Genomic DNA, 23,765 nt, shown 5'->3' on the forward strand with positions numbered 1-23,765 from the left:
ACTAATTACTCTGCTCTCTCTCTCTCTCTCTCTCAAATGCTATTCGCAGGTACGCGCTAACAAATTTTCCTGCCTAGTATAGTAAATAAAATAACGAGGCTTGCCACAACCTGGGAAGGAAGGAGGAGAACAGAGGAAGAATTACACGATGAAGAAATGAATATCATCACAAGGAACAAACGTCGGAACTTGGCACAACATACTCAGCGATATTTTGTGACTAACTGAAAATCACAAACATATACATGCGTAACTGACAAGGAAACTACCTTCAGACATTTCCCCGGACTGGATAACGCAACCGTCGAATTGCGTGTCCTGGTCCCTATATCAGCTCCAGGTGTGGACATAGCCTACTGAGGTACCGAGATCCTGGTCACAGGTTTCGTCATTAGCCCGGAAACCGAACCCAGGACCTGTAAACCGCGGGCTGAACGTGCTTCCAGTTACATTATAATCTGTTCAGTTTTAGAAGGCATAAAATTGGCTTGTCTGTCTTGAAGGCTGAACTGTAAGAAGAGATGGACACTGGAGTTTGGTGCGAGTCACGAAGATGAGTTCTGTCTTATCTTGCCACTGATCTACGTGAAATAAGTTGCAAAAGGATTAAGTTCTGCTTCTGGTTAAAATTAATTAAGTATGATCATCCTCTTTTCCTTTTTAGGTGTAACAGAATCATTGTTATGGAGTGCCAAAGAATTGCAAGGTTTATACGCACTGTGGATCATTTCAAAGTTAGATGAAACAAATTTATGCTTATGGAATGCAGAAGCTTTTTAAATTCCTCTTGCCATCTCTTGACAGTTTTCTTCAGTTTTTGGAACTGGATCAATGAGAGAAGCTTTTCCAAAACCGCCTGATACAGCAAGCATGCATAAACTCAATGAGACTTCACACAGATTCAAGAGGACTAAGCTTGGTAATGACTATGGGTTTGAGACTTGAGGGAGGAATGTTGTGCCACCTCCACCTCGCTTCTTACCAGCCTTGCTTGACTTACAAGGAAAACAACGGGACCAGGACGCACAAAAACCCTTACGATCAATGCCGTGTCGTAATTCAGGTTTTGATAGGGAGGAAGGACACAGAGGCCATCGATTCTTCCTGTCTCCTGGTCTAACTTCACAAATAAATCTTAGTCAAGAGACAAAAATTACCGCAGGTTATAACTGTTTTCTGTAGGAACTGCAGGGAAAGTTGTGCAAAATTTTTTCCTTGTCTAGTCCCTCTGTAAAAACATATCTAAGTTAGGACACGGAATACATGGTAAAACTGTCCGAGACTCCCAGGCCAGAATATTACCACAAACTCGGATAATAGGAGAGGAATAGAGGAAGGTTTACATGGTGATGAAGAGAATAACAGGTGAAGGAACAAACTTAACCCAACCATGTAGGTGCAGTGTTTAGGGGTAAATGAACAACCATACAACGACCATCATATTTATACCCATGGCAGGCAAGGCATCAACCACATCATGACATGCAAACGTACTGTACCTTCAAAAGGCCAGCGCTGGGTTTGTCACACATAACTGCCATCGATTCCCTGTCGCAACTGAGATTTGTTCTTGCAGGAAGAACTAGAGGTACGGGGAAATATTATGTCCCTACCCTTGTCCTTCCTGTTAAAACAAGTACATAAACCTCTCGTAACAACATTTGTTTTTGTCGGAGGAACGTGGGACATGAGATGGCTTTGCACTCCCCTAATTCTGTCCTTCCTGGGAGAGCAAATCACAGGTAGAAAAGAGAATGGGTCGTATATTGTTTTTGAATCCGGGCCCAGTTCCTGCTGAGACACAAGCTCTGTTAGAGCGGCGTCTGCGTAGATTTTTTTATCCTTGGTATTAATGATGAGCAACACAGTGGTAGACTCTCTTAAACAGGCAGATATAGAAAGGTTTTATTTTCCGTCATGTTTATTTTCCTGACTCTGATTGATACACTGTGTAAAACAAAGGAAATTGAAACAGAATAAAAAATTCCCAGCAAAAACTTCTTTGATTAAACGGATTTTACACTGGCTGAACATTGAAAAAAGAAAAATGCACGTTAGGTGTAAAATAAATTTCTGGTTATAATGGATTGTTTGAGGGATACGATCCATAAATGTGGAATGTAACCTAATTCCCCACTAAATGAACAGAAATATTTTCAGCTGAGGTTTAGTAACGCTTAAGTCTGTAATGATCCTAACTTAATGTGACGATATATGTGTTAAACGGAATGATTATCGGTGTCCATAAACGAGTTTTCTAAGGGAGAGGATGTTTTAAATGCCAGTACTGTAAATAGGTAACAGCTCTTACACTGGGGAAAAAAGGCTCCAAGGTATACAATTATCTATTCTCCTAGGAGTGTAGGTACTGAAAGATTATCATTAAATAGCGCGTGTGCAGTTGTAATAAGCCCCAGTGTTCATTAATCTGCTGGTATTCCCGCGTGTGTCTTCATGACTCCTGCTGGTGATGGAGGCGGAAACAGAAGCTCGAGGCAGAACACAAGGAGACTGGTGACCGCTCCCCCCGCCACTACCACCAGCATTCCCTGAAATGCATGAACATATTTTTAACACCTCCAATACTACAGGTCATTCCCTGAGTTGTGAATCAATATCAAATCCAAGCACAATTGACAAGGAAAGAAAAAAATAATTGTGTCAGTGACATACCACCATGTCAAAGGAGTTCAGAGGTATGTGTTCAGGTACGACTCATGTGATAGTTTATATTGTTTGAATTTTAATATGCATTTTTAAAATGAATTTTGCTCATATCGAAATTACTTTTTTTTTTTTTTTTTTTTTGGTCCGACTTCTGGGCATAGGCTTCACAGCCTGCTCTCAAGGCCCAGTAGTCCTCCTACAAACCATACACCTCTCTACACCCACCGTCCATATTGAATACATGCTAGGGCTGTCTCATACAGGACTGGTGTACTGGTATTAGCGGGGGTACTTTTATGACATGTCGGCGGGTTATCTGGTAGATCAGGAAAGTCTGCTTTTTTATGAAATTCAAATCCTTAAACTGTTCCCTGCCCCAGCCGGGATTCGAACCTGGGTCCATCAGGACTGCAGGCCGCCTCTCTACCGATTCAGCCACCGCCTCCTGGACTAGTCATTCTTATTATTTCAAGTTCTTTAAACTGATTTATGAGTTACTTCTGAAGAGTTTTCTGTATACTTTTTTATTAACCACTTCCCAAACGTCTTTCCTATTGTTATTTTAGTTTCTGTTAGACAAGTTTACTCAGCACAGGAATGAGTTTTCGAAATGGAGTGGTTGTATATGTCCTTCATTAATCTCTTCAGTAACAGAAGGTTTTGCTGTGTTTAATAAAACAATATGTAATGAGGAAAGGGGCATTCGGGGGCTGAATATTAATGACCTACCAAAATATCCTGGCAAAGGTATAAGTTACCAACAAACCAAATTTGAAGAGAGTCGCAAAACTACGAAATTCAGTCATCGCGTTTCACAAAAAGCCAATCCATATTAAAAATATATGGCAGCTAGCGTTCGGTCGTCTTTGATTTCACCGTTAGCAAAAGCTATAGGCTTCTGCACATCCATATAGTCGCCATTTCCTGAAGATTTAGTGAAAATTCGTCCACAACTTTTCTAGATATTTTGGCAACAGTTGCATACATACACAAAAACACATGCCGACAAAAACTATATTGCCTCACCTTGCTAAAGGCGGGCGATAAATATTAAGACTAAGCCAATAAAACAGGTCTTTGTACTGAAGGGGTTAGGTAGTACTCACCCATATATTGGTAATACCAAGTGCAGACTTTATGGCCACTTTGGTCTGTGGTCTGAGGCAGGAGGTCATGTTGGGGGTGTAAGTCTTGGACCAAAAATCGTAAAGACCAGCCTCTGTTGCCAGTAAAATTCTATAGAGGAAGGAGTCACTTTATTAGCTAATATTGTATCAACTATAATGAAAATTAAGCAGATATGGGGTTAAATCTATGACTGTCAACAGTACGAGGGCCAGTAAGATAGACCACCAATTTTATTAGGACTCAGTATCCCCCTAGAACTCTACCCAAAACAGTTGATGTTGGATTCAGGTCCTTAATTATATTTCCATGCTCAGTTACCTGAAAACCACAAAATTATTTAGTATATGATGCACATAGAAGGTGATTATAACAAAACAGAATTCCTGGTATGAGATAAGTGACAGTTCGTTATAGTTTTTCTTGTTTGTTCACCTGTGGCTGAGTGACGGCACCAGAGGGCTGTCCTTGGGTCCCACCATGGAGATCATCGTGGACAGGAACACTTCTCTAGCCAAGTAAAAATCACATCGACCTGTTGGCCAAATCGACACATCAGGAAGAACATACAATAATTATAGTGAGAATTTAATCTTATTTTAGGAAAGGTAATGTATACATCACATACTGTATACGTTTCATACAGGGTCCCCACAAACTGAAATAATGTGTACCTGAAGAATGAAAAATGCTTAATGAACCTGATTTATTGTGAAAATTTATCAATTTCAGCCCCAACTTGACTCCCATTAATGGTTCAAGATGTTTGATGTCAGGCCGAAACTATTGTATCTTTACAACTAGAATGCCCTTCCTGTTTGCTGCTGGACCCACTAGGAAAAGATAACGGAAAATGATACATACGAGTAAAATAAGTACTGGTTGAATTCAGCAGGAACGTCTACTCGTGTTTCACGGATCTCTTGGACCAGAAGGGACCCCAAAGGGACACCAAACGAAGGAACCACTGGGTTTCATCCAGGGTTGTCCTACAAAGGCCTCTGTAACTGTCCTGAAGGTTCCAGCGCAGCTGAAGAGCTAATTTCAGATCAGTCCTTCAGTAATTCAGTAACTAACTCAATGACACCGGCGTTTCTAGGCTGGTCCCTGGGATGGTCCAGCAGTAAATACAACTGTAATGTGTGTATATAATTTTCCCATATGAACAGTTCAGAACACTCAAAGTAAAACTCCCAACTAACCTGTATTTGAGAAGTCCAGCGCCATCATCCTGATTAGAATATCGCTGAATATATATACGTGGTCTCCCCGCCTCACCAGTGTGTTGAAGGCAGCCATAATGTCCTCCCCAGGCACTCTCCTAAACCGACCTACATTCTCCAAGTTGCCCAGCTCACGCAGGATACCACCCTCAGCCTCCTGCAACATACGTCATTCATGAACGTAATGCATGACATAATCTTAATGTTGGGTTAGGTTAAGTTATTCATACATACAATGCATACCAAATAACTCTGAGATGCGGGGTATACTTTGGAGGTATAATCGTAGCCACTTATTCCAAATTAAACTATGATGTCCCGGAAGCATATTCGAAAAAAGTTCACAACCTACAGTACACAATACACTCATTGGCTGCAGAGTAATAGTTATAGCAATAACGCGTTATTAATTGAATAGAAGATCTATATACTCGTGTCATTCTGAACCTTCTCCTTTAACTCTAGATAACAATACCATACCACCAGCCTTCGTAATGATCTTGTATACACTTTAGGAAATATAAATAAAAATATATACGTTGAAACAATCTTGATTATATTTTTAACAAAAAATGCAATCTTTTCTTTAAAGATTAATGAGATAGTTGACCAAAAAATTTAAAAAATGTGAAAAATAGAAGAAAATATTTGTAAAATGTGTAAAATGCTAAGAAAAAAAGTATTCCTCTCTCTCTCTCTCTCTCTCTCTCTCTGTCGTCTAACCTAAACTGATTCATACGGGACGCGACTATTGATAACTTAATGTCTCTTTCACACCTGAAAAATTAGTTTATTTTTGGAATAAAAATCAAGAAACTATTGTATAACAATCGTACGTATAATTATCTAACAGGAACACCACCCTTGGTCAGTATGTTGCACTTTAGCACTAGAAATAGACGGTAATGAATGGAGCCGGACGAACTCAACTCACACTGGTAGAAGACATCTAGCACTGAACACTGCTGGGAGGAAGCCGTACGCCTGCGCGTTCGCCAGAGCAGGCGCCCTGCGTACCGCAATTCAAGATCTTTACCAGGGGTGGTGGTGTAGGGTTAATTATGCTAACAAAATGCTTATATATATATATATATATATATATATATATATATATATATATATATATATATATATATATATATATATATATATATATAATAAAATCATACTTAGAGAGAGAGAGAGAGAGAGAGAGAGAGAGAGAGAGAGAGACGGTATGTAATCTGTGTGTGTGTAGGGGGGGAGCAGTTGAGAGAATTCTGTTCATAAGTCTCAAGTCCTGCATAATCACTGATTTATTCAGAGAGTTAACCCCTTTACTCAAATACCTTATATTTCTACTTTTACACTCGTGCTCACGATAGCAAGGCAGGTGGTATATTTTGCTCATCATGTGTGTGTGTGTGTGTGTGTGTGTGTGTGTGTGTTGTTACGGAACAGAGAAAGATAATGTACACTTTAAGTGAGAATACTAAAAATCACTACTGTCCCGTAAAGTTCCAGGTTCAAAACAAAAGAGTTAGGTAAAATTACAAGTTAAAGTTTAATGCTCAAACTAACAACAAAACATTCAGGACTCATAAGGATAATGTAATGGCAAAAAACAGGTTAAATATACGGTTAACTGCAATAGCCTCTATTAACACGAAATTAGCAAGTGCAAATTTATCTAAGTCAGCCCTGATAAAATGACAATACACTGGATAATGCTCAGTTAATGCAAGATAAATTATTACAGATACAAACTATTATTAACAATTGGCTGACATAACCTTACATTAATCACAAAAACCTTACTAGGCCTAAGAATTAACACCTTATGCTACACAGTACAAGAAAAAATGCAACAACACTTATACTCAAATTACACAGCTGCTAGATGGTTGGAGACTTCCTGAGCACTCACAATAATAACAACTGTACAGGGGAGGACAGAGATGTGAGCAAAATGAGGAGTAGATCTAAGTGGCAATAATGCAGAGACAGAGCTCATTATATAGGGGCCGGTAGAGCTTGATACAACTTGTAAGAAGGACGCGCAAATGAAGCCAAGGGGACAAAGAGTTGACAATCCTGCTCTGAACAACAGAAAGAACGACTTACTCTACTATAAGGGAGGAGGGGGGGAGTGAGGTAGAACACGCTCGTGATCAAACATGCAGCATACTGTACGTTAGAATTACACAAAGGATGATGAAATCACAGGCTATGTAACACCTCCCCACAAAGAAAAAAGAAATTTACAAAGGAAATTTCTTATTACTCTAAAACAATCTGTCTAAAGTCTAGATAAGCAATCTGCAATAACATTTTCTTTCCCCTTGACATGTTGTATGTCTAATGAATACTCCTGAAGAAGTAGACTCCATCTTGTCAATCTCTGATTTTTATCTTTAAACTTACTAAGGACTTTCAGTGGGTTATGATCGGTATAAATGACTATGGGGTCAAAATCAGAACACAAATAAAATGAAAAATGCTGTAAACCCAAAATCAAGACCAAAAGCCCTTTCTCAATAGTTGAGTAGTTCTTTTCAGGTGGAGTGAACTTCTTACTGTAATAAGATACAGGATGTTCAATACCCTGATCATCCTCTTGCAGCAAAACAGCCCCAGCTCCTGTATCACTTGCATCAACAGCCATCTTAAAAGGCTTAGCAAAATTTGGAGTAGCGAGCACTGGCTGACTTAATAGGATAGCTTTAAGTTTGCTGAAAGAGGATTCACAGTTATCGGTCCAGACAAATTTAACTCCCTTTTTCAGTAGGTCTGTAAGTGGTGATACAAGAATAGAAAAGTTAAGAACAAATCTCCTGTAATAACCTACCATTCCCAAAAATCTTTGTAGCTCTTTCCTACTTTTAGGTCTGGGAAGATCACTTATAACCTGAACCTTAGCTCCTGGTGGTGCAACATGTCCATCACCAATTACGTACCCAAGGTACTGAACTTTAGCTTGACCAAACTCACACTTTGATAAATTAGCTACAAGATTAGCCTGAACCAAACGCTCAAGAAATTTACTGACATGGCATAGGTGATCTTTCCAGTTGTCACTGAAGATTAATACATCATCAATATAAACAACACACCCTGCCAAACCCTCTGTTACAACATTCATGAGCTTCTGAAATGTGGCTGGTGCATTCTTCATACCATATGGCATTACAGAACATGCAAAAGTCTTTCCTAGTGTTACAAAACATGAGATCTCCCTAGCACGTTCAGTCATAGGTACTTGCCAGTATCCCTTTAACAAATCAAACTTACTTATGTACCTAGCCTTTCCGATCTTGTCTATGCAATCTTCCACACGAGGGAGAGGGTAAGTGTCTGTTTTGGTTATCTGATTAACACGTCTGTAGTTGATGCAAAGCCGCTGTGACCCACCTGGCTTAGGGACTAGAGCGACAGGAGAACTCCACTCGCACTGACAGGGCTCAATCATCTTGTGGTCCAACAGGTAACCAAGCTCCTTCTGGATGAGAGGAACTTTCACTGGGTTCACACAGTAAGGAGGCAGTTTAATTGGCTTTGCGTCTCCAACATCGACATCATGCATCAACACAGTGGTTCTTCCTGGAGTGGCACGGAACACTTGCGGGTACTCCTGCAGCAATGCCAAAAACTCCTGCCTTTCCTCGGGAGCTAGATGAGAAAGCTTAGTCTGGAGATCATTCATGATATCAGGATTCTTCCCCAAACTATCACTCAGGCTCATGCTGCATGGGAGAAATTCACTTGCAGACTCGGGTGGAACAGCTACAGTGCAGACTGGGTTATTTTCGTCCCGCCTGTGATATAACTTTAGCATGTTGATGTGACAAAGTTGCTTGTTCTTTCTACGATCTGGTGTGCCGATGACATAATTGACATCACTGAGTTTCTTCTCCACGAAATAAGGACCACTAAACTTGACTTGAAGAGGTTGCCCATGCACCGGTAGCAGAATCAAAACCTGATCTCCTGGCTGAAAGTGGCGTAACCTGGACTTCTTGTCATACCAAGTCTTCATCTTCTCCTGTGCAACTCCTAAATTCTCTCTCGCCAGCTCTAAAGCAGTGGACAGCCGTTCTTTGAACTTCATCACATACTCCAGCAGGTTGACGTCATCTTCCTCCAACAGGCAGCATTCCTTGAGTAGCTTAAGGGGTCCTCTTACTTCATGGCCAAACAGTAGTTCAAAAGGTGAGAAGCCCAGTGATTCATTTGGAGATTCTCTTGCGGCAAATACAACAAATGGAAGACCTTTATCCCAGTCTTTCTGATGTTCCAAACAGTACTTCTTGAGCATCGATTTGAGTGTTTGATGATATCTCTCCAACGCTCCTTGGGTCTGGGGATGGTAAGCTGAAGACGTGATCTGGGTGATGCCCAACTCTTTCAGAGACTGCTTGAAAACATTTGACATGAAATTACTTCCCCGGTCGGACTGTACCTCCTTGGGCAGACCAAACTTTGTGAAGAACCCTAGCATTTCCTTAACCACATTCTTTGCTGAGTTATTTCTAAGTGGAATGGCTTCAGGATAACGAGTAGCCATATCAATCATGGTCAACACATAAGAAAATCCTGAAGAAGTCTTAGGAAGAGGGCCCACAATATCCACCAACACACGGGTGAAAGGCGCCTCAAAAGGAGGAATGGGAACTAGAGGTGCAACCTTTTCGGTCTGATTACACTTCCCCACAACTTGACGGGGGTGACAAGACTTACAATACCAGGAAACATCCCTGAAGATACCTGGCCAGTAGAAGTGTTTCAAAATGCGTGCCACAGTCTTCCTCACTCCAAGGTGTCCTGCCAAACTGGAATCATGAGCCACTCTAATGATATCCTGCCTACAAACACGAGGGATGACAACTTGATGTACAACCTCCCATTCACAGTCGGCTGATGTTGTTGGGGGTCTCCACTTCCTCATAAGTACTCCTGACTTTATATAATAAAAAGTAGAAGCACCAGCTGACTCATCCTCACTGCAAGCAGAGTTAGCTAGACCTTTCAACTCAGGGTCAGCAACCTGCAACTCAACCAACTTTTGATGAGACAAATTATCAACACTACGCGGTACTGCCTCATCTGGTGAGTGGTCCAAATTAGCAAGAAAAGTGTCAGCTAGGATAACATCATCATCATCATTATCCTCTAAATCACCAGTAACTTTAGACTTAGCCCTAGTGACAGCACATGCAGGGAACACATCAGGGACATCGCAATCCTGGGTCGCAGCCACTGGCTCACTAGACAACTGAGGAGCTGGACACATTTGACTTCCACCAATATCATTTCCAAGTAAGAAAGTTACACCTGACATTGGGAGTGTCTCAACCAACCCAACCATAACGGAACCATTAACAAAACCAAACTCTAAATTCACTCTGCACAGAGGGACAGAGAAGTAATTATTCCCTACACCTTGTAAGATTACAGTTTCATCAGAGGAATTAACAGTAGAGCCTAGAACACTGGTCAGCATAAGGGATTGGCAAGCACCTGTATCACGATATATTTTAACTGATTTCCTGTCATTACTGTCCAGAGGACTGACAAAACCATCAGACAGGAAATTAGCACATGAACTCTTGAGAGTGTCACCCACTTTACTGCTCAAAAGAGGAGCTTCATGATGAGAATTTAATTTACCCCTCAAAGCAGGTTCAGTTAACTCAGTTAAAGAATTCTGGGAACTCTCAAGGGTGGACACTAGACCAATTGACTGAATATTTAGAGACTCCTTTTTGTTCACATCACGCTGTCTCCTGAAACATTTCTCCGTAGTATGACCAAGCTTACTACAATAAGTACATTTACTTTTCTGAAATCTAGAGGTGAAGCAGGTATTTACTTCCTGAGAAACATCATCTTTATTCTCTTTCCTGTTACCTGTACTCTGAGTAGAGGCAACATACTTACTCTCAGATTTCCTTTTTTTCTCTAGAATATCTCTTGTGAGTGAGAACATATTGATCAGCTAAAACTGCAGCATCAGACAAATTATCTATTCTTCTCTCATCAAGATATAGGCTTACATCTTTACTAATACACCTTTTGAAGTCCTCCAGCAAAATCATCTGCTTAAATTTGTCAAAATCAGAATCCACATTCTTAGAATTTAACCACTGCTCTATCAGATCTTCTTTGATTTTTGCCTACTCAACATGGGATTGTTTATCTTGCTTATAAGTTGTAGTAAATTTTACTCTATAGGCTTCAGGAACAAGCTCATAGGCCTTAAGAATCAAGCTCTTAACTACATCATAATTATCAGATTGATCCTGAGGCAAAGATGCATAAGTTACTTGAGCTTTACCGGTGAGAACAGTTTGAAGGAGTACTGGCCAATACATTTTGGGCCAATTAAAACCTGTATCTACCCTCTCAAACAACTGAAAATACTTTGTTAAATCAGATTCATTAAAAGGAGGGACAAGTTTAACATTTTTAGCCACATCAAAATCATCAGAGGTAGATGATCCAGTTCCACCTTGTTTCATGCGATACTCATGGTCTGCCTGAATCCTAGCAAGTTCAATTTGTGCCTCCTGAATACGAGCCTGAGACTCAGCCTCCTTAGCACGTGCCTGAAACTCAGCCTCCCTAGCATTTGCCTGAAATTCAGCCTCCTTAACACGAGCCTCCTGCAGGGCTAGCTGTAACTTAGCTAATTCAATCTGCGTTTGCTCATTTCGAGGAGTTACATTAAACAAGCTTTCATTAATCATGTCAACAATTTGATCTTTAGAATGATGAGAGCGAACAGCAATTCCCAACTGTTGAGCAACAAGCTTAAGTTCATTCTTTGTTCTGTTTTCTACGTCACACACTGTTTGCACATTTGACAAAAAATCTTTGGCTTCATCAAGCGTAGTAATAGTAGACATCATGAATAAATCACAGTCACAAAATATCAAGCAATATCCTTATGATAATATCCTGAATATCCTGATAAGAGGTCGCCAAATTTATGTTACGGAACAGAGAAAGATAATGAACACTTTAAGTGAGAATACTAAAAATCACTACAGTCCCGTGAAGTTCCAGGTTCAAAACAAAGAGTTAGGTAAAATTACAAGTTAAAGTTTAATGCTCAAACTAGCAACAAAGCATTCAGGACTCATAAGGATAATGTAATGGCAAAAAACAGGTTAAATATATGGTTAACTGCAATAGCCTCTATTAACACGAAATTAGCAAGTGCAAATTTATCTAAGTCAGCCCTGATAAAATGACAATACACTGGATAATGCTCAGTTAATGCAAGATAAATTATTACAGATACAAACTATTATTAACAATTGGCTGACATAACCTTACATTAATCACAAAAACCTTACTAGGCCTAAGAATTAACACCTTATGCTACACAGTACAAGAAAAAAATGCAACAACACTTATACTCAAATTACACAGCTGCTAGATGGTTGGAGACTTCCTGAGCACTCACAATAATAACAACTGTACAGGGGAGGACAGAGATGTGAGCAAAATGAGGAGTAGATCTAAGTGGCAATAATGCAGAGACAGAGCTCATTATATAGGGGCCGGTAGAGCTTGATACAACTTGTAAGAAGGACGCGCAAATGAAGCCATGGGGACAAAGAGTTGACAATCCTGCTCTGAACAACAGAAAGAACGACTTACTCTACTATAAGGGAGGACGGGGGGAGTGAGGTAGAACACGCTCGTGATCAAACATGCAGCATACTGTACGTTAGAATTACACAAAGGATGATGAAATCATAGGCTATGTAACAGTGTGTAAACAAAATAACTCAGCTTTGGTCGAACTTGGTTGAAGTGTTGTTTTTGAGAACCATGGGTCTGAGATCAAGGTCACACTGTAAGGCAACATAAAGGTTTTGATCCGATTTAAACCAAACTCGGTGGAATGACTGAAAATAGGTCGAGAATGAACGGATTCCATTATGAGAACATGAAGTCAAAGGTCAAGGTCACAAATCTAGGTAAAATTTTGAAGTGTGTGAAAAAAATAACTAAAACCATTTTACTCTGCATTAGACCAAACTTGTGAAAATGTTATGTGTCAGGGAAGGGGTTGACCTACTGATACTGAGAACAACAGTTCAACATTCGAAGTCACAATGCAAAGTCCACTTAAAACATTGCTATGTGGTCTAGACGAAATTTGGTGCAAAGAGTTGTAATTACTGCAAGAACAAAATATTTGAAAAAAAAAAAAAAAAAGAAGTCAAATGTCAAAGTCACAGAGCAAGGTCAAGAATTGGCCCATGTGTGTCTGTGTGTAGACAAAATAACTAAAGCAATTTTGATTTTATTTCGACCCAACTTGGTTCAAGGGTTGGGGGTGAACCAGTGGGCTAACCTATTATTTTTTAAGAGCAAGAGACCAGCACTCAGAGTAACACGGCAAGGTCCGCTGAAACATTTATTGTCCTATTTAAACCAGTCGTTGTGGGAGAGTTCAAGGTGAAGCATGGATGAAGGGATTTGATTCTGAGATTAATCCATCAATGGTCAAGTCTCAGAGCAAGGCCAAATGTTCGGCCTTATAACTCAGTCAATTTTTATTCTCATTTGGATAAACTAGACGGAAACACTGAGGGCCGATCAAGGAAGATGGAAAGACTGAACTTTGACGATGGAAGATGCAATTTGATTATGAATACATTGTCAAGGTCAAGACCACAGGACAAGGACAACTCGAACAGATTTTCTATGACCTGAACCAAAATGAGGGAAGGGTTGAGACTCAGGCATGAATGAGGTAATGCAATTTTGCAGACCATCGACTGAATACCAAGGTGACAGGACAAAGTCAAATATTTGGCCTTTAGACCAACTGAATTTTCTGTGTGTCCTGTTGTGTACTCCTACAGATTGGGATTTTATTTATTGATTGATTTACTTACTTACTGGAGTGACTAAATCCTTTAATTAAAACAAGGTCTTTCTAAGCTGAATGCATGGTATGAAGGTAGCAATTATCATAAGAACAAATTAGTGGGAATAATGTTAACCAGACGAATTCAGTATGACCGTCACACCGACTCAAGTATTTAACCGCTAAATCCAAAAGTCAAAATATGAACAGTGTGCCTGACACAATAACGACAAAGAAAAATTATTAATAAAGATTAAAATAATATCACTAACAAAAAGAATAATAATAATAATAATAATAATAATAATAATGGTAATAATAATAATAATAACATTAATAATAATATTAATAATAATAATCATAATAATAATAATGGTAATAATAATAATAATAATAATAATAATAATAATAATAAGTTTATCCAGTTTGGCTCATACAATCAGACTGAACATGTGTTTATAAGTATCAGCCATGCCTGAAACCAATCAAGGATAACCCAACCTATGCGGGGTATTTCCACTAGGGTCCTTTTGGAATCAGGTTTAACTGGGGGCAAGGGGGAGGTGTTAGTCTTATTCTAAACGTAATCTTAGCTTAAGTTATATTAATCTGCAAACACAAGAATTTAATAATTCAAGAATATTAGGTTGTTGGTAACCTACTTAAAACTAACATTGACTTTGAAGTGTCTAGTAGTACATAAATACGTCATCATCTTAGATAGAGGCTGCCTGCTAAAGGTATCTTTCCAGATTTTTCCTGAGAGAATAAACGCTTCTGTTTGCTTTTATACTGTGAGGCCAACTGTTCCAGTCTTTGGTTACTGCATAGAAGAATGAACATCCTTACTGACTTCTAATGCTAGTTATGTCAAAATTTAACACGCTGTCTCTCGTATTACGGCGAGCACAAGCCCTACATTTTACAAAATTTTGCCTTAGATATTCAGGTGCAACACTATGATAGATTTATGGGTATTGTGTAGTCTCAGTTGTTTAGCCCTATCTGCTACCCATAACATTCCAAGTTCATTTAGTTCATGACAACCTACATGTGATCTTGGTTCTAGATACAGTATATATCTTTTTACTTTGTTTTGAAGGGCTAAGAGCTTCTGTTTTTGCCTTTTGCTGAGGGCAGTGTACCATGGTGATATTGCATACTCTGTATGACATTGTACAAGCGCATGACGCAGTGTCTTCTTCCTATTGGCAAGCTGCCTTTCTAAAGGAATTTTAATTTACTGGTAGATGTGTTTATTTCATTATTTCATCCCCAGGCATTGTAGCATCCAGTCTGAGTCCTAAATATTTCACAGCAGGTGCGCCGAAATGTTAATTTAATTACACTTTGTTTGGAAATCCTCTGCTTCTTGTAATTTCTTTTTTGAACCAAATAATATGGATTACATATATTTTCCCCAGATGTACAGTAGTAGTAATCTATTGTCTACAAGCAACTTTTGACAGGATTCAAGGTTTTTGGATAAACTGTCTGATACATTACTACTTTAGGATCCTGTTCGGATAAAAGAAGTACACTGTCATCCACATATAAATTTACAGTTGACACTCAAAATCATGTCATTGACATGGCATAAAAATAGTAATGGGTCAAGAATGCTTCCCAATGGCATCCCTTAAGTTATATTCATCGATTCTGATTCTACTTCATCAACTTTTACTCTTTGTTTTCTGTTGCTGAGGTATGACCTGAACCAATCAACAGAACCTATGCCCATTACATGTAGTTTGTCACACGGTATGCCATGATCAACCGTGTTGAATGTTTTCTGAAGATCTAACAGAACCACACCTGTGTATTCACGTCTAGACATGTTTGATCCTATAAAGACTGTAAGGTGAATGAGGCATGTTTCTGTAGAGTATGTCCCTCTGACGCTTTGCTGGAATTGTACAAAATGTTTTCATTTAGGGTATGATTTGGGTATATGAATTCCTTTTCAGAATCATCAGCACTATGCAGAGTATACTAACCAGGCTTTTTTTTTTTTTTTTAAATGTAGGGAAGAAGGAACCACAGGCCAGGAGCCCGCAAATTCAACCTTCAAAGAAAAAACAAAAACAAGATAACAAAGAGCCAGATTCAATAGCCATTCATTTTGAGATGGCAAGATGCGTGTGAAAGACTGGAGATCATGGACAGTAGGAAATGCAGACATAGGGAGACAGTTCCAGTTCCAGAGCTGATATATTGCATTCATGAAGGACTGGGAGTAATGGTTAACTCTTTATAGAGTTGGAGAGAAAAGGGATATGAGTTTGTTGCTAGACGGGTGCTACGCACAAGCCGCAGGGGTGGAGGGATGCAAGCAGACAGTTTGGGGGAGCAGTGACTACTGAAGTAGTGATAGAAAAGAGATAAAGATCCAACACTGCGGGAAAGAAACAGAGGCTGAAGGGAGCCAGTAAAGGGGGGAGCTTTAATGAGATGAAAAGCCTTTGACTCCACCTTGTTTAGAAGAGCTGTATATGGGGAGCCTTCCCACACATGAGACTTGCACTCTACACAGGGATAAATAAAACCCTTGCAGGAAGACAACAAAGAGGGCACGGAGTTGGCTTAGCACACCTAATCTCTTGGAAGAAGATTTTTCAAGAGGTAATATGTTCTTTCCAAGATAAGTCCTCAGGGAATGAAATTCTCCAAGTATGTTTAACCCATACCATAACAGGCATTTTTGCAATTTTATACCCACCCAATCCCAGACCAAAAACAGAAAAAAATTTTATTGCATAAAACAATCCAAAAGGACATATAAATCAAGGAAAAGCAAAAAAAAAGTACTCCTTTTAGGAGAAATAAGTGCAGGATGGCCGTCCATCATGTTTCTAGCCCAGATTCCCAAGCCATGAGCTACGTTTTCCCACCCAGCTGGGCGGGATGAGAGAGAATGGAGAGAATGGGGGAATCCCCATTCTCAATATCCTTCTCCACTGGCTTATATTCCTCCCCAGAAGAGTCATCCAGGTCTTCCTCTTCTATATAATCACTAAATGAAGGTACAGAGGGTCCATGTGACAGTTTCAACTGCCTCCTCCAGCCCAGGGAGGCGGAAAATGGCGTGACTTCCGCGACATTCTAACACTGTGACGAACAGTGGCACACTGATGTTATCCTGCCATGCAGAACCAAATCAGTGCTACAAGTGCTTGTACACAATGTTGCCAATACATTAAGCTATTCTTTAGCAAAAAATTAGCTAGATTAAAGCAGTTAGAGACGAGCTACAACGCTCAAATTTTGCTGTAAGCACCATCATGTCACTGGGATTACTTGAGACGTTTTGTACTGTCGGCACCATGCCGACAGCGGGATTGTACAGGTTAAATATGATGCAGGATTAAGCTGAAAATTGGAAAAAATCAGAGGGTACTCCTGCGAAAGAATTTGTCAGGTTAACAGATGTAAGAACTGAGTTTTTCATGCATTAACCCATTGTGTCTGGGTGTCATGTATACATGTTGACCCAGGGCCATCTGGGTGACATGTATACATGATCTAGCAATTCGTGCCATTGTTTAAATGTTCAGCAGGTTATTTCCACCACTCACAGCCACTGGCAACCCTCTGTCATGCATCCCAGTCACACTCCAGTTGCCTGCATACCTCCATCATGGATAGACCTACACAAAAATTTTTCCCTTTGTCCAGACCCTCAGCTGAATGCCTGCACCTGTTAACTTCAACACCAATGAAGTCTAAAGGCCTGAAAAGGAAAGGCCAATTGTGAGTGGGGAAAGTGACTTCCTCTGACAAAAGCAACCTCGCCATGCTGAGTGTGGAAAAGTACTCATCAGATGAGGAGGGTGCCTGTAAGTTCTCCAATGTGTGGCGATCTTTTTCCTCTCTACATTCATCCGCCTTTTCTGATAATGAGAATAGTTCAGATGATATTGATGATCCTGCAGAGGGGAATATTTACACAGTGAAGATGGAAGAGGAGGTAGGGAGTGGAGAAATGGAGGAGGTGGAGGACGGACGGAAGAGGAAACGCTGCAGGCTGAGCCTCGCACCAGCGCGTGACTCCAGGCCTACCATGGAAATTTCCACACAACTTACCACTACACTAGCCTCTCCCATTCATCCTGCATCCTTACAGGCCTCACCATGTGCCTCGCCATGCCAGCCTGCCTCACCAAATGCTTCGCCATGCTGGCCTACCTCACCATGTAGCCTCACTACATGCATCGCCACACCAGCCTGCCTCACCACGAGCCTCACCATGCTGGCCTGCCTCACCATGTGCCTCGCAACGCCAGCCTGCTTCACCACCTGCCTTGCAACACGACCCTGTCTCATCACCACAGCCATGTACATCGGGATTTGCAGGTGCAGGTGCATAGCCACCATTATTTTATGGCTGGCTGGCAAGTGCCTGTCACCAGATTTAACCAACGCCATCACCAACGGGATCACCATTACCAGCATCCTCACCATTACCAGCATCCTCACCATCACCACTACCATCATCTGCCTCATCAAGTGAGTATTTGCTGGACTCGTCACGACGGCGCCATGCTATGGGGTGGGGCAGGGCACAGGGTAGGCCATGTGCACTGCAGGCAAGGCATGGACCATCTCTTGTAAAATCTGCTTCCAAGAGATTGGGTGTACTAAGCTGACTCCATGCCTTCTTTACTCCCGCACAGTCGTTGACTTTATACACGGGTTTTATTCGCCCCTGTTTAGAGTACAACTCTCATGTGTGGGCAGGCTCCCCACATACAGCTTTTCTCAATAGGGTGGAGTCAAAGGATATTTGTCTCATCAACTCTCCCCCTCTTACTGGCTCCCTTCATCCTTTGTCTCTTTGCTTCACTGTTGCCTCTTTATCTCTTTTCTGTCGCTACTTTAGTGGTCACTGCTCCTCTGGGCTGTCCGCTTGCATCCCTTCACCTCTACAATGGGCGTGTAGCACCCGTCTAGCAACAAACTCTCATCCCTTTGCTGTTCAACTCTCTAATGCAAGAGTTAACCGTTACTCAGTCCTTCATTTATGCAACAGGTCAACTCAGGAACTGTCTCCCTCTGTCTGTATTTCCTTCTTCCTGTGATCTCCAGTCTTTCAAATGCAGTGTGTCCAGGCATCTCAAAATGAATGGATCTTGAATTTGGCTCTCTTCTATATTGTTATTGTTTCTTTCTTGGAAGGAACATTTTGCGGGCTCAGCCTTTGGTTCCTTCTTCCTCGCATAAAAAAAGGTATGTCAGAAACATTTATCTGGGAGAAAGGGATGGGGTTTCAGCCCGATGTACCTGTGTTTGATGACACAAATGCAGGTATGCAGCCAGAAATCCCCTGCAATGCCTCATCCACTCCTGTTCATTTTTTTCATTTTTTTTTAACCCGCGGCGTCCCGTTGACGTTCTTTAACGTCCACACGCTTTGTCACTGCCAATCCCGTCGACGTACATAAACGCGAAAAAATTGCAAGGTCCCTAATTTGCACAATTTTCAATTTTCGCGAGTGATTTTTGGTACATATACACGTGACACCTTCCTCTACAAGATGCCAGGCAGGGACAATGCCTTTCCCAGCATGACCTCCTCCCCCCCCCCACATGCCATTGTCTCAGCAATTCACCCGTTATCAGTGACCTGGCCAGTATAGCCATGTCATGCCACGGTACGAAATTCAGGGCCAGAGTGATTCCCCAATCAATGACAATGTGGAGGACAAACTTTACATAGCATTAGAGGAAGAAACAGTTAGAAATGATGATCAGGTAATGTGGCAAAAAAAGGTCAGGTATTAGTGAGTGAAATAATGCTTATAATGCCTATATTACTGCTTGAAAACCAATATACTCTCGTACTACATATAAATTCGCACCAAGTAAATAAATAAATACCGTTTATGAGTGGTGTGAAATAGTTATCCTCCCATAGAACTCGTTTTCTTTGGTGCCAGCCTGATAGAAAACCCAATAAGGTAAGGAGGTACTCCTACCTGTATCGAGTATTTTAAACCTCAGGTGAGCGATTTCTCTATGAATTTTCGATGTTTCTCACCAAAAGCGAAGGTTTGAGCCAAAAAAAAATTTCCTAAAATGGTCGGGATTGGGGGTAGTCAGTGGTGGAAAAGTGGTCGGGATGGGGCGGGTTAAACAGTGATGGATTTCATTGTAAAGGAAATAAATGCATTCAGGGATTACTGCTGTAACTGGGGTGAAACTTTGCACATTCGAGGAAGTGCGAGAATGAGGGATGTTAGTGAGATGTATGCTTGGATTACACTGACTATGTTGATGCCTCACATCAAAAAACACAATATTCATGATTACTGGCTACTGTATGATATTGCTACGACATAAATATTCGGTAAGTATATGCCACGGAACAGGTACCTCAACATCCTCAGGTACCTGCACTTCTCATCCAACATGGGCCCACATCCAAATGATAGGCTATGGAATATTCGCTCAATTCGGGAAATCATGAAGGAAAAATTTAAATCATATTTCAGGCAATGCCAGAAGGTTTTTATCAACGAGTCACTTGTTCTATTCAGGGGATATCTTGCCTTCATACAGCACATTCCATCAAAAAGACATCATTTTGGAATTAAGTTTTTTTGTTTTGTGTGATTGCAGGGCCAGCTATGTGATAGATTTACTGTGTATACATCAAGTGATGTGCAATTATTGAAGGATGACCCCATGGTTTCTCTGGCTCAGTCATGAAGAAGCTCATGGACAGGTGCTTCGGTGGCAACCATATCCTGTTTACAGCTAATTATTACACGGCACCAAGTCTTGCAAAGCACCTGCAATAATACAAAATTGGATCGTGTGGCACTGTCCTTGCAAAGAGGAAACACTGGCCATCCTTTCCCAATGGCACCGAGAATGGGGAGTGCAGGACCTTGAAATCAGGTATCCTTGCTATTCACTAGCACAATAAGCGAAAGGTAAATGTCCTCTCCGTGGTCTATGAAGGTAAGTTGTAGATTCAGGCAAAGTCGATAAAAGAACGAGGAAGCCAGACTTCAAGCCTGATGCAGTTATCAACTATAACGTCAACATGTGACTCGTCGATAAATCAGATATGCAGATCGGCACCATCGACTGTCTGAGGCGGTGCTGTAAGTGGTACAAGAAGGCATTCTTACAAGTACTTGACATTTGTGTACTGAATGCCTTCATTCTGTACAATGACATAACACAGACAAGCACATCCCTCAGACAGTTTAAGAAGGATGTACTTTATGGCATCCTGGAGAGATATGGCCAAGTAGTCTAGTGCCTGTTGTGAAACGGAGGCACAGTGTACAGCAACTGCCTGAGAGGCTACAGTGCAGGGACTGTCTTACTAGGCATTACATGGAAGCACTGCCTCGAACACCTGCAGGCAAAGATGTCTTCCGGCGTTGGTATGTTTGTGCAGATTCATCATGCTGACCATAGCAAGTATGACGAGATGGTAGTGTGAAGTGGCATTGTGCCCTGCCTGTTTCTTTGACTTTCACCCAAAGTCCGAGTGGTAGACGTCTGGGTCGTATGTATAAGTTAGTATTAGCTTAGTACATGGCGGAATGTTGGCTTTTGTGTAATTAGAAAAAATGGTTTTACTGCTCTGTGTATATTTATGTGAATAATGGAAGCAGAATGTTTTTTTCATAATGAAATCAGTGCCTTATTTTTTATTGGAAGTTTTCGTGTGTATACATACTTCTTATGATGAAAAAGTACAAATCACATGAATAGAAATCTGTCATATTGGTAAATATTTTCGGTTATGGACAGTACGTGAATAACTACTTTGGTCACATTTTTCTTTTTTGTGGTAGTAGTAGTTGTTGTAGTAGTGGTAATAGTTTCAATAGTAGTGGTAGTATGTGTAGTAGTAGTGGTAGTAAAAGTAGTAGTTGTAGTACTGGCAGTTGTAGTGGTAGTAGTAGTTGTAGTTGAGGTAGTTGTAGTTGAAGTAGTAGTTGTAGCAGTGGTAGTAATGATTTTAGTATTAGTAGTAGTTGTTGTAATACCCAGACTTCTAGGGGAACAGCGGGGCTAGAATCGAGTGACAATGCATGCCAAACATACATATCCATGTGTGTGTGTACTTACCTAATTGTACTTACCTAATTGTATCTTTACAGGAATAAGTCAAGGTCGTACTGTCCCGTGTCTTAAACCATTATTATCGTGCATATCCTTGAAATTATGAATTATTTTCCTACACACTATTTCATTCGGTAGTGTATTCCATTGATCGATTGCCCTATTTGGGAAACTAAATTTCCTTACGTCTTTATCGCCTCTCTTTTTATGCAGTTTTTTGCAGTGTCCTCTTGCTGATGCATCCCCATAGGTTATGTAATCATTTATGTCTACTTTCTCCTTCCCTGATATGCATTTGTATAGAGTGATTATGTCTCCTCTTTTCCGTCTCTCCTGTAGTGTTGGTAGATTCAATTTTTCTAGTCTTTCTTCGTAGCTTAGATCCCTTAAGCTTGGTATCCATCTTGAGCAGCCCTTTGAACTTTTTCAATCTTATCTATGTGTTTTTTGAGATGAGGACTCCAGACTACTGATGCATACTCCAGGGTTGGTCTGATGAATGATGTTATTATCTTTCTTAGCATGTCTTCATTTATGTATGTGAATGCTATTCTCATATAATGCAAGCAGTGTATACATGTTCCATACCTTCTCACTAATGTTGTCAGCTGGAGATAGACCGTTATTGATAATCACACCTAGGTCCTTCTCTTTTTCTGATGTGTGTAGGGTTTTGCTTCCTAACGTATAATCCCAATCAGGTCTTTTTCTACTTTTACCAAACTTGATTATCTGACACTTGTCCATATTGAATTCCATTTGCCATGTATTGCTCCATTCATGAAGTTTATTTAATTCTTCTTGTAGCTCTTTATATGAGTCTGTGTTAGTAATTCTCCTTTGTGTTTTTGGATCATCGGCAAACATATTTAGATATCTTTCATTTCCAGTGTTACTGTCTATATCATTTATATACACTAAAAACATAATTGGTGCCAGCACTGAGCCCTGTGGATCTCCGCTAGTCACTTCTTTCGATGATGAGTAATTTCCCCTTAGTACTGTTCTCATTTCCCTTTTTTTGAGAAATTCTTGCATCCAACAGTACAGTTTGCCTCGGATTCCTCCTTGCTGGTACAGTTTCCATAAAAGTCTTTGGTGCGGTACTCTGTCAAATGCTTTCTTGAAATCTAAATAGATACTGTCCACCCATCCTTCTCTGTTCTGTAATGTTTCTGTTACTCAATCGTAGTAGCTCAACAAATTAGTAACACATGATTTTCCCTTTCTGAAACCAAACTGTCATTCTGTTATCATACTGTGCTCTTCTAGATGATTTACCCAAACTTTTCTTATCAGCATATCTACTACCTTGTTTACAACACTGCATAGTGATGCTGGTCGGTAGTTGAGTGGATTTGTCCCTTTCTTGAATAAGGGAACAATGTTTGCTTTCTTCCAATTATCAGGTAATTTACCTTGTCCCAAGGATTCCTTGAAAAATTAAAAATAAAGGTTTACTTGACTCCTTTGCACATTCATGTAGCACCCAATATGAAATTTCATCAGGACCATTTGCTTTTCCTTTGTCTAATTTACTTAGCTCCTCCTGTATTTCTTATGCTGATATTTGTATGTCTGGTAGTATGTGTGGGCATGTGTGTTCTATTTAATCCCTCTGAAAATTATTTTCTTCTGTAAAAACTGATTGGAAATTCTTATTTAGTTTCACAAATATCCTTCTCTTGTGTGTAGGTGATCCCCTCATCTGTAATGGACTGCATTTTATCTTTTATTTTGGTTTTGCTTCGGATGTAGCTGTAAAATAGCTTCGGTTGATCACTACTTTTATTTACGAT

General features: G+C 40.3%; 1 protein-coding gene across 1 annotated transcript in view; it reads right to left on the bottom strand.

The window, feature by feature from the left end:
* Nucleotides 1–2,423: 2,423 nt before the first annotated feature.
* LOC145391909 (glutamate receptor 2-like) overlaps nt 2,424–23,765 on the bottom strand; it is a 118,159-nt gene continuing 96,817 nt past the window's right edge. The window contains exons 3-6 of the mRNA XM_080266403.1: nt 4,995–5,172; nt 4,228–4,327; nt 3,774–3,903; nt 2,424–2,549 (exon numbers count right to left, since the gene is read on the bottom strand). Coding sequence (XP_080122529.1) covers nt 2,424–2,549; nt 3,774–3,903; nt 4,228–4,327; nt 4,995–5,172 — 534 coding nt within the window. The remainder of the gene's footprint in view (nt 2,550–3,773; nt 3,904–4,227; nt 4,328–4,994; nt 5,173–23,765) is intronic.

The sequence above is a fragment of the Coenobita brevimanus genome, chromosome 20 (assembly GCF_032717465.1).
Source record: "Coenobita brevimanus isolate Jiangsu-jjx chromosome 20, ASM3271746v2, whole genome shotgun sequence".
Classification (NCBI taxonomy): Eukaryota; Metazoa; Arthropoda; class Malacostraca; order Decapoda; family Coenobitidae; genus Coenobita; species Coenobita brevimanus.